Source organism: Maniola jurtina, chromosome 5 (genome assembly GCF_905333055.1).
Source record: "Maniola jurtina chromosome 5, ilManJurt1.1, whole genome shotgun sequence".
In the NCBI taxonomy this organism is placed as follows: domain Eukaryota; kingdom Metazoa; phylum Arthropoda; class Insecta; order Lepidoptera; family Nymphalidae; genus Maniola; species Maniola jurtina.
This window is the reverse complement of record NC_060033.1, coordinates 11,548,085-11,565,663: the sequence shown is the minus strand read 5'-3', so window position 1 is coordinate 11,565,663 and position 17,579 is coordinate 11,548,085. Positions and strand designations below refer to the sequence as shown.

Genomic DNA, 17,579 nt, shown 5'->3' with positions numbered 1-17,579 from the left:
TTTTGCCGCTTAGACTTGCCTGCCTGGCTTCAACATATTATTGTCTATTCACAAACCAGGCAAGATAAACGTAGGTATACTAGTTACTGGTGTTTTTTGTAGCCAAGCACTATGCCTACTAACTAAGTATATTAAATTCTATTTTAGCTTTAACCAACTTAGCATAGATCCTTGATTTTTTAGATCGCTTAAGATTTAATTATTCAGTCAGATTTCTTGTACTTGACGATCATTTCTGATAACTTACTGAAAAAACTTGAACTGTATCTAACACAGAAATAGATAAAATCAAGGTATATTGAGCTCTACGCATTACGCAATTGAATTTGTAGATCACCAAAATAAAGTACATAACATGTAAATTGTAAGTACTTCAAATAACAATAGTTAAACATTTAAATCTCTTGTTATGTAAATCTCATTATCTGGCACTTGTTCACCAAAATAAGACTCGAGATGATCTTTGTTGGTATTTTCAAGGTCGTACGGTTTAGTTTTGATAAATAAATATACGCGAAGTATGTAAGGTCAGTCGTTAATGTATGCAGAACTTGTTGGCAAACAGTTTTTTGTGATCTAGTACTGGGTAATGTTAAACTCGTTGAAACTAGCGGTTCTCGTATAGGTATAAGGGCGGATACAAACAATAGAACTTTTATATATAGCTTTTCCGCTCTCAGATTTATTAACCCCCGACCCAAAAAGAGGGGTGTTATAAGTTTGACGTGTGTATCTGTGTATCTGTCTGTGGCATCGTAGCTCCTAAACTAATGAACCGATTTTAATTAAGTTTTTTTTTGTTTGAAAGGTGGCTTGATCGAGAGTGTTCTTAGCTATAATTCAAGAAAATCGGTTCAGCCGTTTGAAAGTTATCAGCTCTTTTCTAGTAACTGTAACCTTCACTTGTCGGGGGTGTTATAAATTTTTAATTTACACTTGTTTCACGACAAGTTAGCGCTTGATTGTAATGTCACAGTTTGAGGTAAATGGCTGATGTAGACGTAGCCAGTCTAACTAATGTATGCAGAACTTGTTTGCAAAGAGTTTTTGTGGTCTAATTAGGTCCACTGGGTAGTGAGTAATATGAAACTTGTTGAAACTAGCGGTCACCGTAAAGAGCTGATACAAACAATAGAACTTTCTGTTTCATGTTCTTAGTTTTATTCAACGGCAAGTTAGACCTTGACTGCGATATCAGTTGTGAGTGATTATGCAGTCTCTAATGGTAACATAGCGAACTAATATGGAAGGGCTATGTCAGTTTAATTAAACCCGATTGATTTCTACGTAGCGTCGTCGTACCGAAACGTTAAGTAGCTTAGCGGCACGATTTTTAGATAGGGTGGTAGCCACGGAATAAACCGGAAATATTTCAGAAATTATACTATCCCAAATTGACACTGCTCGGTATCGAAACCGAGACCTCTTACCTATGAGACCACATAACTAATCCGTGTGCCAAGTAGGCCGTTGGTATTATAAACATGGAAAGCTTGAGGCTGTACAGGTACAATACTATGCAGATGTAACCAGAGGCGTATCATACCCACTAAAAGCTAAATCGCTTGGTGATTCAGCGTTAAATACCGGTAACTATGCGCGATACTAATGCAAAAAATACAATAATATTATAATTGACCGCACTCAAAATTCAAGAAAGACGTTTTAGTCCCGTGCATATAAATGGCAATGTACTTTCACTTTAAATGGAAACTAAGATTTAAAAAAAAATAACATATTGCAGTGAAAGGTAATGGCAGCCAGTCAGGCTGTTGCAGAGGACAACCACTTATTATAAACGGTTATATATGCAAATGGCAAAAATATAATATCGACGGTTTTGTTGCAAAACGGTCTATTTTTTGGATCGGCAGGTTTTACGCTTGCGATTGGAATTCAGGGTTAGCAAATAATGATGAATTTAATACTAGGTAATACCCGGTAGTGACCTAACCTAGTTCTCATTAGTCATCAAAAGTCTCATCAAGAATCCTTAAAGTATAATACTTTTACTTATAACTTTACATATAAGATTTTTTACAAGAGTTGATCTCTCAGATATTCATAGACGGTTAAAACCTATGTGCTTAAAATTCATATAAAATGGTTCTGACTCTGTATGTATTAGCTGGTTAAAAATAAACATGCTTCAAAAGCCAGCCGCCATAATAGAGGCTATTTCGATGGTAGTTACGAAGGATGACAGTGCATGGGAAGCTTTACGGCCTTGCATCAAGTCTGACCAGTTTGGAATAACTTTCTACGAGGGATCGTGGTATGCCAACAATTATATAGGTTTTTTATCACCGTGAGCTATCTTAATTACTTTGACGCACAACAAAAACTAATAAACTATGATGGATATACCAGATACACGGGTTAAGGTACCTAAATTAAGAAAATACAGGTTGAGTGGCTACGTCTAGCCGAGTTATTCTTTAAATACCTGTAGACATACATCCAAACTCATAGAAAGGAAAAGAAAAAGAAGAGTGTCTGCCCTATTGTGACGTCCTAGCTAAAATTATGTACATATATTTTGATTTAAATGTTTAATATATTTTCAATGGATTTTGTTCCCTATAAAATTAGATCTGATATCTATTGAATTTGATAAATTAAACATTTGAAAATCTTCTTGCTCTTGCCATCGATATAGAAAAGCCTTAAGTACGTACTACGTACTAATTCTTCATCTAAGGCTCCTATACCTATAGTGATTTTTAACCCCCGACCCAAAAAGAGGGGTGTTATAAGTTGGACGAGTGTATCTGTGTATCTGTCTGTGGCATCGTAGCTCCTAAACTAATGAACCGATTTTAATTTAGTTTTTTGTTTGAAAGGTGGCTTGATCGAGAGTGTTTTTAGCTATAATCCAAGAAAATCGGTTCAGCCGTTTGAAAGTTATCAGCTCTTTTGTAGTTACAGTAACCTTCACTAATTGTCGGGGGTGTTATAAATTTTTAATTTACACTTGTGCTAGTCAAGTCAGCATAGTTTGCATCTCTATTCTTTACTTACGTCACAAAAAATTTAGCCTATTTATAACAAGGTTAACCGTTATTGGTTCAATTACACTTTCCATCTGTAAGTAGATGTATGTATGGTATTTAAAGTGTCTAATTTGTGCTATTTGCTGTTGTTAGTGTCGTTACTCCCATTTCGGGGAGTGACCCGTCCATTAGCTAAATTGCCTTCAACGGAATTTTTGCCGTTTCCCTTGTTTACTTTATATGTCCTGTTTTTACTACGTTTTGTGTAGACGTTTATACAGATATTCCATACCTCCATTAAAAATGGTTATTTTTTTGTCAGACAGACCAATTAAATACTCGAAGTGTCATAAAAATACTTATTTACACTTCACTGAACCTCTTAATTATGAACTTTTGCTTAATAAATACGTGTACATAATATATCCGTAACAGATTTAAATTATTTAAGTGTAAGTTTAAAGCCTTAACTTGTGCCGTACAAACCAACGGATTTCAGCGTGAAATTGGAACGGAACCTTACGTGCGCGAGTGCGATTTGCATTTGACCGATATTTTTTTATTTTAATTTCTTTATCCAGTATTTAATAATACTTTGACTTACTTAAACTGCAAAATAGAATTGGCACGATTTACGTGTCCATTAAAGTGAATATCATTCAAAGGTTAGGCCTTAGTCATATCACAATACAACCAAGTGGCCCACATCTGTGACACGCCTCTGACCCGACATTATAGGGGTCAATAATCTGTCTCGGCTCATGACGTAATAACGATTTTATGAATAATTGATTTATGTAAATTGCAATATATATTAATTGTATTGGAGCCAGCTGTATGTAGATCATGCAGATGGATGACTTTAATATCTCAAAGATATTACTGGCTAGCTGATTGTGGGCAGATTGAAATTCGAAGGGCGCTTGAATTCTTAGGCTGAGATATATAGAGCGTACTTTGACTTGCTCAGACTTAAGACACTGTTAAAACAAGGCAGCATTATACCGCTGGCATAAATCTATCTCGTTTTAACTGGAACTTAAGTCTAAGCAAAGTCAAAGTGCGCCCTATAGATTTCAACCTTAGTAGGTACTACTAGCTTAGAGAAATAACGAACTGTAGGCAAATGGGAGGGTAGAAGGTTAACTAAAATTCTATCAAAATTCTTCGAGAAATAATATTATTATTATCAAGGTAGACAACATGACGTCAAAATGAAAATACTTGTGAAATACATATTAATTAGAATTTGCAAAGGCTGTCGAATACTTGAAAGATGAAGTCACTTTTGTATAGTTAGAAATAGCTACACCAAAAATTTAAATCGACTTCTTTTATAAACAAATCATTAACTAAAATTTTATTGACCTTATTAAAACGAGTGCCTTTTGGCAAAATTATTTTTGGAAAGGGACTGTCTGATTTTTATTCCATTAGTGTGCAACTTAGCTTGATCACGTATTATTATTGTGTCTGGTATTTACCAGTACATTTACCCGTCAGATAATTAATTAAAAATACAAACAAAGATGATTTATTGAAACAAAACAAAAGGCTTCAAACCGCGGAAGCTAAAATATCAATGTCGCCAGCGAGACAGAAGTTCCCTGTATCCCTGACTCATCGGAGTCCTTTGGCTCGACTCCAATCGCCTAATAACGACAGTAAATAATATACACTACGCCTGCTTTAATGATCTCTTGCGGTTGAATATATTTCAAAATATTGGCCCACCCTGACAGGTGCGACACATGTTTTTGTACAATATATTATTATTTATTACTATACAATATGTTAATCAATATTTAACAGGTTGTCAAATAGAACGACAGACTTGGGCGCTTAGGTAATAACGTTTATTAAAACTTCCATTAAATAGACAATTTTTTTTTTAAATAAACTATTTTTAGGTTAAATTAAATTAATTTTAAAAACACCATTCTATACACAAATATAACAAGACTTGTCCTGAAATTCTGACTGACTGATCTAACAACACAGCCTAAACCGTTGGGGTTAGAAAAATTTTGACAGTAGATTTTTTCCAACAGAAGCATTAGGCATTCACTAGGAAAGCATTATTGGATATTCCATGTCTAAAGGGGTTAAATAGGAGGTGGTATATTTTTTATGAAAGTCTGTCAATTTTCAAGTTTTCAAGTCCATGAAAATTGACATTTGGTCTCACAATTTTTGGAAATTCCATCCTCTCACCAATTTTAAAATTCTCCTCGAGCGAAGCCAGGGCAGGTAGGCTAGTAAATATTTAAAGCCACTTCAAATAAATAATTTATACGGAAATTGGTACTAACGTAAGTACGAGAAATGTTAATACGTAAGTGAAACTTGCGGTTGGCTGTCCCAAATGATTAATGTTTTTGGTTGAAATAATGTCACTTACAACGCACATAGTTATGTATAACCTGAATTTACCTTGCTTCACTACTAACTTGTTTAAAATGTTGACTAGTTGGTTAGACGTCAGTAACCGCAGAAGAATTCTTCATACAAATAAAAAACGTTGTTTTCAGTACTTGTGCTTAATCAATTATATATTATTTCTGTTATAGGCAATGCACTATTAACTAAAGTTCAAGGTTTCGTAACTCTATCTATTTTACAGCTTCTTTACAGGTTTTAATTTGCTAGTCCTGTCAAGCCTGTCAGCGCACATTGTTTTTATGAGAAAAGGAAAAAATTAATTAAAATATTCTTTCTTTTATAGCAAAATAAAAATTGTAAACGTTGAGTTTGACTCATCACTTTTTTCAGAAGTTTACAAATGTGTGGTATAGCTCGTGACTAACTCTTCATTCCCACACTGCGGAAATATTTTTACTTGAAGTCGATGTAAAAATAGCGCTGTAGGTTAACGGCTAGATTAACTTTGTTATAGTATAATCATGTAAATTCTACTGTACGTGTATTTTATAAAATCACTTCATGGGATGGGATATAGACATAAAATTAATGTTTTATCTGTGTTTCCGGACCGTTTAATCCATCGCATAGAAAAGTATTGGCTGTGCAGGGATGATAAAGCGAATTGTGAATTTGAATTCATTCCGATAAATCTGAATGGTGAGCAATAAAATAGAATTCCAAACAGCACTACAAGATGCACTGCTTAATGAATCCGCCCGCAGTAATGATTCTGTTCTAATTAACTGAAAAATCCTTAAAAGAACGGCGAAGTTTCCAAGAATGAAATCTCACAAAACTTTTTAATTAACCGACCCGTTTTTTCCCGACTTATACGCAAGTTGACTTCATTTAAATTCTTGCTGTTCCACAAAACCACTGTGATGTAAATAATAAAATTATAAGGGTTTTTCTTCGACGTTCCAATAACTTCAAACATTATTTGGCAGATAAATTAATTCCTTCGAAATAATAAGCTCAGCCTGCAAGTTTTTTCTTATTCTTTAATCTTCTTTTAAAGTTTTTGTTTTTTTTTTTTTGTTGTCACATTGTTTTCTTCAGATGTGCAACATCTGTGCCTTCTGTTATATCTGATCGAGATGATTGTTGTTTATTTTTCTATTTATTGTATCAACACACCAATAAATATCACAATAATCGGATACAAATTCAATTTTATTTGACGTAACTTTGTTAATATACCTTTGAATACATACAATTTCTCTACGAAGTTAAACAAATCCGAAAAAAATCCGAATAGACATCCGCCCTAATCCTGTATAAAAATTCCTAGACAGACACAACGTCCCGAGCGAAACTTATTTGGTTTTGCTCCCAGTTTACTTTACAAAATCGAAAACAAACTTTGCAGCGCGAAATACTGCCTGTAAAAACACTACTAGTTTTCCAACAACTGAAGAATAAAGTTTTGTTATTAGATTAGAGTGCAATGTGTTTTCTTGTTTTACTTTTCTGTTTCTGTTGTGATTATCTTCTTTTGTTTCTCGGAAACTTATTCCTGGATGTCGTACTTGTATTAAATTGAAAGTGTACCACCATTCCAACTTTTATGTACTAACTTGAACATTTACGAGTAATTTATTTCAAATAATATTGCGATGGATTTCTTACTTATATCTATTGAACCCACTACTATAGAAAGAAATGTACATAAATGCCGTTCCCGTGATTATGTTATGTGATCTTTAGTTGTCGAGTTATAAGTCTGTTGCAGAAGCAATATCCACGCAAACTATAACGACGCACGATCAATCGTATCATTGATTGATATTTTCGGTATATTTATGTTAATTTATTTGTGTAACTGTGGTAACATTAGTAGTTAACAAATGTTAAAGAAATAGAGGCAAATATAACTTGGATTACGTCAGGGAATATCCTTTTATCACAACCAATCGGGCCAGCACTCAGCAGTAAAAAGCTAAATCCTGCTCCCAGATGATTGACGTGTACAATCAGTCAGCTTTTGGACCATTCGTCAGCCAATTCAACATTCGTATCGGATAATCCATTAAATTCGTTGCCCGTTACGGATTTTGTATGTAAAAAATGGTTTTGCGTAATGAAGGCTTTAAATACAAAACTATTTATCATTTATGGTCGTTTAACATTCTGCTTCAAGGACACATCAGGAATCCATTATGATAATCAGAATATTAACCGTTTCCCTTTTCGTTCCAATCATTACACGCACCGCTTCATATTTATTTTAAACTTATTCTGAAATTAAGCTTAGGCTCAAGAATGAGCACTCAAAAGTATAATTTGGACTATATGCTTTGTTTGTTTTCGCATCCGGCATCCTTCGAAATTGAGCCCTGAAAATTGTGCGAAAGAAATCTTTCTCTGTGACATGCTTTGCTTATAATGTCAACATAATTAAAATTCAATTCTACTGTCAATATATGAGCAAATGTGTATCGTCTTCCAATTTCCAGGCAACTGTCATTCGAGCACATTGCATACGATATTAGGTGTGCCATTTTAAGCGCCTCCCGAGTCCCACGCATGTAATATATTATCAGCATATTGCTGCCAAAGTAATATGATCTATAAACTAGTGAGTAAAGAATCCAAAGTGGCTTGGCACTTAATTTGAAACTAGTATACCGACGTATTCAGTATGATTGTCTTTACTGTCTGTTCCGGCTATTGTGTGCGAGCACCTCCCCTGTTCTGATGCCGAGACAAAAATATCATTGATTGATTACTGAGAATGTCTACCGAAACACTGAAGCCATAAAAGTATGGTAAAGTCATCATCAAATAAACGTGACGCGCTATTATGTTCAGGCTCACGTGTATAAGCAGTAATTGAACCACATAATTTCCAGTTTATGAGGTTTACGAACTCTGAAGCAGCTTTGCGAATTACAGTTTCACAAGCAAGATTACGCCTCAAATTACCACATTATCTTTCTTAACTCTTGTAAATAAAGTACGGTGATTTTCTCTACTAAAAAGATTCTGTAGGTTCTGTTCCCTTTAAAAATTAAAATCTGATTAGATTTGACCCTTTTTGTTTTGCGGAATTAAACTATACTGACTTGCATGAGACTGCATCATCTCGTACAATCATGTCATACGATTCGGAAATTCAAACAATATCTTTCATTTTGAAGTTTAATGCAGAATAAAGAAAGTAAATAAATTATTCCGTCCATTCAATTTGTTTGGTGATTAATGGCTACCGACGAATTCTAATTATTAATAGAGGTACGTTGCCGGAGCAACTGTCCTATTTTCGTAATAATCTGCTTTTACGGTAATTACCTATTCACATTATTTGCTACGTGAATATTAATTAAAATTGCCAAAACAAATAACGTACGACGGCACCGCTGTGCAACGCGCGCGTCTACAAAGGAACTGGAAGGAATGGAAGGCGTTCACACTACGAAGAGATCGTTGGGGCTTCGTTTCTGCAGTTGCGTGCAGATGGACATAGAGTTACACAAGAGGTAGAGCTACTTGTATCACAAATCTAACACATGTACGCGCGCGTTTCGTGTGATATCTTCAATTGCAGCTAGTGTATCTCAGGCTTAGGTTTAATTAGAAGCCGTTACTATTACACTTTCTGTGGGAAGTTTATTGTCAGTTCTACTTGTTAGAAACTAAAAAGAATTCCCAGGCAATTTATATGATTCAGTTATTTCATTTTCAAGAGAATTTGCTTTTACTCGAATCATAGTTTGTCCTTATCAAATGTAAATTTTTCGTTTCAATTGTCCTTATCTGTTTGGTCGCAGGTCTCCATATTGTCTCCGACGTTGACGTGAATTTCGTGAAATACTGATTCATAAAACATATCAAAGATAGCGATAATCCTATATTTTATGGATATGTAAAATACCTGTAATTTATTCTAATTTTCATATTATGAATTTGGATATCCAAAATGACCAACATTGGCTACGATGGACTTTAAAATATTGTGCTTTTGTATAATCCTTGAGAGAATACTGCTCTTCGAAATTAAAGCTAACCCATGAATTTTTTCATATAATTATTCTTTTCCTTTGGAAACGAAGAAGTTTAGTTTAAAAAAGATTAGGAAAGAAGATCATAGAAAAATTCCTTGACTAATCTTTAAGTTCTTAGTTTTCGTATTTATTCAATGCGATGTGATCTTCTACATAACATACCTAATGGAATTGGTTAAAGTAGGTGTTATGCAATAAATATTAGCATTTAAAATTGCTATCGTTATCTGCGTGGATATAAAATATTTTGCAATCGGTTATATTTATCTATTATGTCTCGATGCTTGCGTAGGTCTCCATATAATGTCTCCATCAATTTCGAGAACTGAGTCGCCTGAGTCAGGGAGCTCGTCGTAATGATAATTTCTATATACAATAGGTATAGCTTCCTGTGATTCAGCCGCTTCCTTCGCCACATTAGGTAGCCTTTTTTGTTGGTCATTTATCATCGGATTATTGTTGTATGCACTAATATGTGATAGTGTTATTGATTGGCTGCTTTAAACAGCTCTTTTGTGGACATTCGTTGGTAAAAAAATCTCGAATGTGTGATTTCACTGATAGTTCTGTAGGGATGTGTTGTTTTGGACGGTAAGTAGATACTATATTTTGATTGAAACTTATTCGAGCGTAAAGAATATAATACTTACACACTTATTTGGTCATGTGGAGTATTTTGATCTACATAATTAAGCAAGACCACCTACATCATTATTATGACACTGTATTTTACACATTGATAGCGATCTGACCTCTACTTCTTCCAATTCATTGGCATTCTATTGTTATAAAGGATGTCATCGATATATTTATTCTTCTGCGCAATGAATTTCTACTTTCCCACAATCAGCCAAGGCATCTGCATCTAAAACGGATAACCATAAAATTGCTACGATATGTAATGCCTCACCGTAGGATGTATACGAATAACGTCGCATACTAAACGACCGCTCAGGAAGCAGCGTACGACAGGACGTAATATACCCGTACTGTATATTAATATGTACCAGGTACTTTTACGAATAATGTTTCAAACTAGCTAATACGAGTACTTGTTACTTTGCTCGTCTTAGAGAATATCGCCAATTGAAAACTTTCTCTTACTTTATTTAATAGGTGAGTTCATTAAAAAGTGCCGGCGATTTTCGATTCCCCAATTTCTACTATCATTTACAAATTGTGAATTTTCACGAATTAGGAACACCAGATATTATTCCATAAATAAAATATTCCGCAATTCCAACTATTATGAAGAACGCTCGTGATGAAACTTACTATAAAAAAGATGCTATATAAGATTCTATGAAAATTTATAAGCCATGTAGAAGTTCTTCGTTCTTCTTCTTTATAATCTTATCTTATTGCTGAAGATCGTAACCCTTTTCCATTAATTACATAATGGCAGCAATCCTCTTGGGATTAAAATGCGGCGGTTTCCTAAATCCTTCCTCGACTAAGAAAACAAGATTTCGACTCTTAGATTAATTAATAATTATGTATTAACAAATGTTTGTGATAATAACGGGGACCTAAGGCTTAGCATCCTCTCCGAAGTAAATAAATCCGGAGAAAATAAATTCAGGCCTCCAATGTCAGTCACCTATCAAGTTATCGATTTGGGTCGACGTTGCTTAACATAGCAATCTAATGCATTCTCACAACTAGGCCACACGTCCCTTGTTTTATTGTAGAACATTAAATAAAATAAACTGGACAAATTTACGTACATACAATAAACAGAATAAAGCGGCAGCAATATCCGCCGTCATACAGCAATTCCGGTAGCTCCATGTATCAGATAAGCCATTATTTCCATTCATCGGAACGCGTAGGTATAGCCTTATTGCGATGCCTTACGCGCGTGCTATCACTCAGTTCTCGTATCATCGCTTTATCTAGAATTCGAAGGCGTAACGCATGATTGATCGTAGAGGGGGATTGTTATGCACATGTCGTTACCTGTTTCTTTATGTAGTCAATCAATCGCTTTCAGATGTCGCGCACGTTTATCTTTTATATCTTTATCTTTTAAATGTGCAATAATAAGTGACACAGTAAAAGTATTTGCGATAAGTGTTGCATTACAATCGTTTATGCTTAAATTATTTTAAGATCTTATTTTAATCGCTGGTAACACTTTAAGATTTAAATAGTGATAAACATCGATAAAGTCAGTGCTAATTGGAAGTTGTAATTACGTGCGCAAAGTGAAGTCGACAAAAAATAAGAAAGTTGTCACAAGTGTTCAAAAAATGGTTATGGAGTCCGCACAGCCCGCGGGGCGTTTTTGGCCGTTATCGCCTCGTCTGTGGCGTCGAAGCAACGAGTACTCAAAAGTCGTTTTTGAACCGAGACGACCACCGACATCACCGATCGAGATACGAAAGCATGACAAAATTGACGAAACACCAGATCTGTTACGATCTAGAAGTTTCATTAATGATAAGCTAGGTCATTTGGATCTGGACGATGAAGTAGAATTGAGAAAACATAACATAAATGAGAAGTACCGGTGGAGTGTCGACTCGAAGAAGCCACCTGTGAAAGAAACGAAAAAAGAAAAAGAAGAAGTGGTTAAATTGAGATCGAAGAAACAAAGGCAGCCAAGGCCAAACAGTCTTCAGTTATTATTGTGCCCATCGAGTTCTGGTCACTACAGCAGCAACACGTGGAGATACACTAGAGTCCGATCCAAGAGGTTTGTGATTTTATTTTGTATTCTTTCGAGAGCCGATAATTTTGTACGTGTCTTAAACTCCTGAACCGATGTGTAAGAAATGTAAGGTAATCTGATTAATTAATCTTGGCTGCAAAAGTGTCAGACGCTCGAATAATGCATATTTTAGTAAATTGGATTCGACGTCGCGAATAAAAAAAAAAACAAACAATTTTTTTTAATTAAAAACAAATATTATTTGAGTTTTACGAAATCTCTTTTCTTATTTTAGAAAATGGTTATGATTAAGGTGTGTGCATACATATTGATTACAGAATATATGATAAATTAAAAAAAAAAGTCATGCCTTTGTGCCTCAACGTAATACATATTTCGAATAGCCATAACAAATGGAAAACTTGAAACTTGAACTTATTTTCGGTTCCACGCTCTAACATCGACCGAATTTCTTACGCCGTGCTTACTCCAAGTACTAAACATATACAGTACATGACCAGTTTTGTCTAAAACAAGCATTTATATTTCAATAGAAATAAGGATGAACAATTGACTGTTGGTGTAAACCAGGGTTTATGAATAGGTCCCGCGTCTAACGCTTATAAATAAGGAAGCAATTCCTTATAATTTAATTACAGGGTATCGCAATCAAGCTACAGATGGCTGGATATAATTAATTCTGATACTTTCCCTTAACACTCGTAAATGTCTCCACCTTGCGTAACTCCGTGGGCGGCGAGTGGGTGGCGTTACGAAGGTTGCATGGTGGAATTAAATTTGCCTTCGACCATTGATCATCCGTAAAGGAATTCGTTAGTTTTGTCGAATATTGTGTTCCATTTGAATACGCATTATCTCTGGCGTAATTTTATTTATGGTTGGTTTTTAAGGTTGCCAATTTGTATTCATGATGATTCTGTAAACATGTTGGTTATATTTAAAATTCTTGATACAATTCATCATCATCTTTAAATATTTTTTTTTTGTTTTTATCATATTTATTTCTGTGTCAGAGGTACGTAGCGTAGGTATGATTGTTGAAAGATCTTAATAATTCTTATCATCGTCAAAATACATAAATGACATAATATTATTATATTTGAATAATAAATATAATAACCATTAAGTTTTAAAGTTAACGATTATGATATACTTTAGAGTTTATGAGTAAGTGGTAAAAGCGTCAGTACAAACCTCATTATGAAAGCTTAACGACTCTGTAGTTACCGCTATTAATTGCCAGGAGCACCTACTTACAGAAATGGAAGTCACTGAACGCAATTAACCAGTATTAACAATTCGGCGGCACGTCTTTTCGTTATGTTTTTAATGCTGATCACACTTCACGGAGGCAAGAAACGCATTTCCCATACTAAAAAGCAGAATGACACCATCTGTATGCCTGGTAGTAACTACCCTACCATGCCTTGCAGAAAACGGTTGCTTATTTTACCGTCAATATTTCTCTAGCGCGGTCTATGCGTGCTGAAGTCGTTATTCGCATTTTCAGTGCTGAAAAATAGTGCATCCCGTCTCGTGATAGATCAACTTATGCATGTAATGAATCATACGAAATATGCATTTTGTAGCTCTCAAATGTTGACACACTTTCGTCTTCCAAAATATATCAGTTCAAAACATATTTCACATTTAAAATTACATCAAAGTGCTATGAATCATGCGTTTTAGTCGTAACGTCGTTGCCATCTATCTATTATGCGGAAGGACCAAAAAAGCTCTCATGTTTAGTCTTGGGGATTTTTTACGTTAATAATATTTGACGTACAATTGTTCGATCACGAAATTCGCAACTTATTAAAATATCAAGAACCAAAGTCTGACGATAATACATTGTTCTAAACTGAAAATAAATTATGTGAAAAATAGAAGATGCCCCCTAAACTTTTAAAGATTCTGGGGCCGAAAGGTTGAAAACTATTATACCACCATGCAATATTAAATGTTAATACTGTTATAAAATAATTGCAGGTCTGGGACCCACATAAACATATAAACGTTAGTGCTTTTACAATTATGCGAAACCATACCCCGTGTACGAATTATATTAGTAGGTATTTGTCCGTACTGACACTATCGATCGTATTGGGTGGCAGTATTCGAATAACGCTTTTTGTACCGTTTATATACCAACCCAGCAGGTCAAAACTTCCCTTCCAAAAGATTCCAAGTTTTCCATATAAAATCTGCTTGTCTTCAGAAAATGGAAGAATTATAGATTGCAAATCCTGCATCTATGTAAGTACTGTCCTCTAGGTTTGTCCTGAATCAGGTGGTCTAGTTGTATCTATTTATTACCCTGACACGGCCTGTGATGGTTATGCATACACAAAATCCGCCATATTGACGAGTTCCAAGCACCAACATCGCGTCATGAATATTCAGTGACAGCGATTATTACGAAGCTTTATGCAAACCAATTAAAAATAAAGACTCTGATATTCTGCTACAGCGTCGGCTCCCTCTTGGCATTACAAATTGGTTTATATTGGATGCTCTTTGAAATAATTTTTGTTTATTATCTATCGAAAACAAGGAAGAAAACTTTGAACGTTCGTGCTTTGGCCTACTTCTTAAAATATGTTTAGATAGTCGATACTGACTTATAAACTTTCTGTTATTGAATTTCAACTTTATGGTTCTTGTAGTTTATTTAGATACTTCAGTAGATTTGCATAAAGCATTCGATAAATTCATTCAAAAGTTTCAAAAGGTTTACTGATAAGCAAAGTATGTAGTTCAGATTGATATCAGTATTGAGTTGTAATCTAAGGTAATAATTTCGATACCGACATATAGATTGTGGGCATTTGTCAATATAAACTCGTTCAGGATCTGCGTAATTGGATTGGCTGATAAATTACATTACACGCACACAGCAGCCACTGATCTCTACTACTAGAAGTACGCTCGACCTGCGATTGCCGACCTGTTTCTAAACGAACTTGATTTTCATCATTTAGCGTTGATAGCTGCGTGAGCGTCATTCGAGACGTACTCTAAACTAAATGTAACTTATGAGATATCAGTCTACACAGTATCAACATGAAGACCATTTGACACAAAGTGTCAATTTTAATTCTTGATTCGTTCGGTCGCGCGCTTTGAATCGGTACAAAAAATAACTCGTTTTGTACACCATTTTCAGCGTGTATGTTAGTGTCACTATGAAGACCATTTGGCACAAAGTGTCATTTTTAATTCCCGGTAGGTCGGTGGAAAGCTTCGAATCGGCACAAAAATAACTACGATTTTGTATGGATCAATTCCAGTGTGCATAATAATATGTCCATTTCAGTATCAGCAGCGGACTAACGTAGTGCGTTACAATGTCCTGGGAAATTGCACATTCAACATTCCAGTTATGTGTACCAGTAATTTTAATTTTGGGGCTGTTTGTTCACCGTGCTGGGACTAGTTGTAATTTAACTTTTGGTAGAAGTTTAAACAGTTTTTGTATGCTTCGTATTTTCGCAGTCAAACATAAATTTTTGTCGGTACCTACTATGAATATATACCTATAAAAATGCATTTAACTTTATAACGCTATCATTTTCCGTTCTATTTATGGAATAGTAGCAATCTATGAATAAGGCTAGGGACAAATCTAGCGGAATTTGCTTACGGATAGTGGCGGACGAATGTGACAATGATGGGGCAGCGTGTTTAGGATGCTGAAGAAAAATTCTATTGAATTTGTTCCGAACTAGAAGCACTAATTTATACTGCTAGAGTTGTTATATTATTTAAAGCTTTTTTACCCGACTGCGGCAAATCCAAAAGCAAGGGTTATGATTTTAGCAGTCTATGTAGGCGCTACGGTGGAACACACATACATACCCACACACATACCCACATACATACATACATAGACTGCTAAAATCAGAACCCTTCCTTTGGCTTTGCCGCAGTTGGGTAAAAAGTAGGACATATTTTGTGCAACATGAATTCAACAATAGTTTCATACTAATTGCATCATTATACACAACCTACTCACATCATGTCGTAGGCACGATAGCGTTATCATCTTTACTGCGATCTACATTGAGGTCCTCAACCCACGATAAATGTGCTAATTTCAATCGAAATCTTAATGCCTGTTATCCTTCGCGACCTTTGCGCTGATTTTATTATGATAAATAACTTTATTAAGTACACTAAACCGAAGTAGGTAGTTGCAGTAGTTCTCAGATATCGTTTTTATAATACCTTAAGTTAATTAAAATTAGAAACTATTCTTCTTGTATACTGTATAATATCTATCACTATATGACAGTTAGTTAGTTTTTTAAAGTTTCGATTCTCTATATGAACCTCAATCTATCACCTCTAACTTTTCAAAGTTAAGTGCGTTTTAAGAAATTCAATATCACTTACTTCAAAGGTGAAGAAAAACATCGTGAGGAAACCTGCATACCTGAGAGTTCTCTATAATATTCTCAATGGTGTGTGAACATGGTAGACTATGGCCAAACCCTTCACATTCTTCGAGGAGACTTTACTCAGTAATGAGCCGGCGATGGGTTGACTTGCTATCCTAAAAATCCTATTTCTTCATATTTAAGTAGAGCAACCTCACAATATTGCTGTTGATCACATGCTAAATGTGCAATCGTTACAAAATCAAGCTCATTCATTAGCTCATTGCCAAGCTTATTATGATTCATTGCATATCTAACAAGTATAAGCTTGCTCTACAAATTATAACACGTTACACCTCTCTCACTCCTACGCGTTCTGTATTTCGCCGTTTGTTTACTTTTTAAATTGTATAGCATTGATCCGATAAAATAAATCGGATTCTCTCGAGTGAGCTTACGTGTTTTCATTCACGTTTGTAACCAGATATAATATACCTACCCAGGCATTTCCTTTTTTGTGACGCATTCTTTCTATAAAAGTATATGTATATTTATTGTGATTGTTTTGAGTTTGAATGTTGATTCATTAAAAGTGATGAATTTGACTTTTTACAGTTAGTTTTGAATGTTGATTGATTATTATGTATTTAGTATTATTTACTCGATTGTTAGTCAGATAAAAGTTATATCACTTCATATCGTCTTGTGTACCTAATTCATTTTTGCAATCCTAAAATTAGTAGGATGCCTGAGGTTTAGATGACATCCAAATTCGTAATATCGTATGTAAAACCGATACCTCGGTGTACTTATGCCTCGGTCGTTGGACCGAGGCATAAGTACGCATCCAATATTTAACTATCGGCCTCCATTTCGCACAATGGCGACATTTTTTAACAAAACCTACTAAAAGGGCTGTCAGTCGTTTCACATGCACGTGTGCATTTGCATGCGCCGAATGCTGGCAATCGATGACCGGGGGATACCCCTTCAGCGGCGGGGAAGGGTAGGGCGGAGGGGTGGAGAGATCACCCTCACGTCCCTTACTTGTGGCCGCACAGTGCACATAGCCACTGGTCTGTGGATAATTAAAACGAAGCCTATG

The 17,579-nt window shown here is 35.0% G+C and overlaps 1 protein-coding gene across 12 annotated transcripts in view; it reads left to right on the top strand.

Annotated features, from left to right (window-relative positions):
- LOC123865147 (focal adhesion kinase 1) overlaps window positions 1–17,579 on the top strand; it is a 176,093-nt gene that overhangs the window by 132,715 nt on the left and 25,799 nt on the right. For 2 of the 12 annotated variants that reach the window (XM_045906004.1, XM_045905994.1), the window contains exon 2: window positions 11,534–12,119. The exons of 4 other annotated variants lie outside the window; for them this stretch is intronic. In XM_045906004.1, the coding sequence (XP_045761960.1) occupies window positions 11,674–12,119 (446 nt within the window). In that variant the 5' untranslated portion in view covers window positions 11,534–11,673. Of the gene's footprint in view, window positions 1–7,522; window positions 7,535–11,317; window positions 12,120–17,579 lie in introns of those variants that run through there. 6 more of the 12 variants (XM_045905996.1, XM_045905995.1, XM_045905993.1 and 3 more) reach the window with 6 other exon arrangements.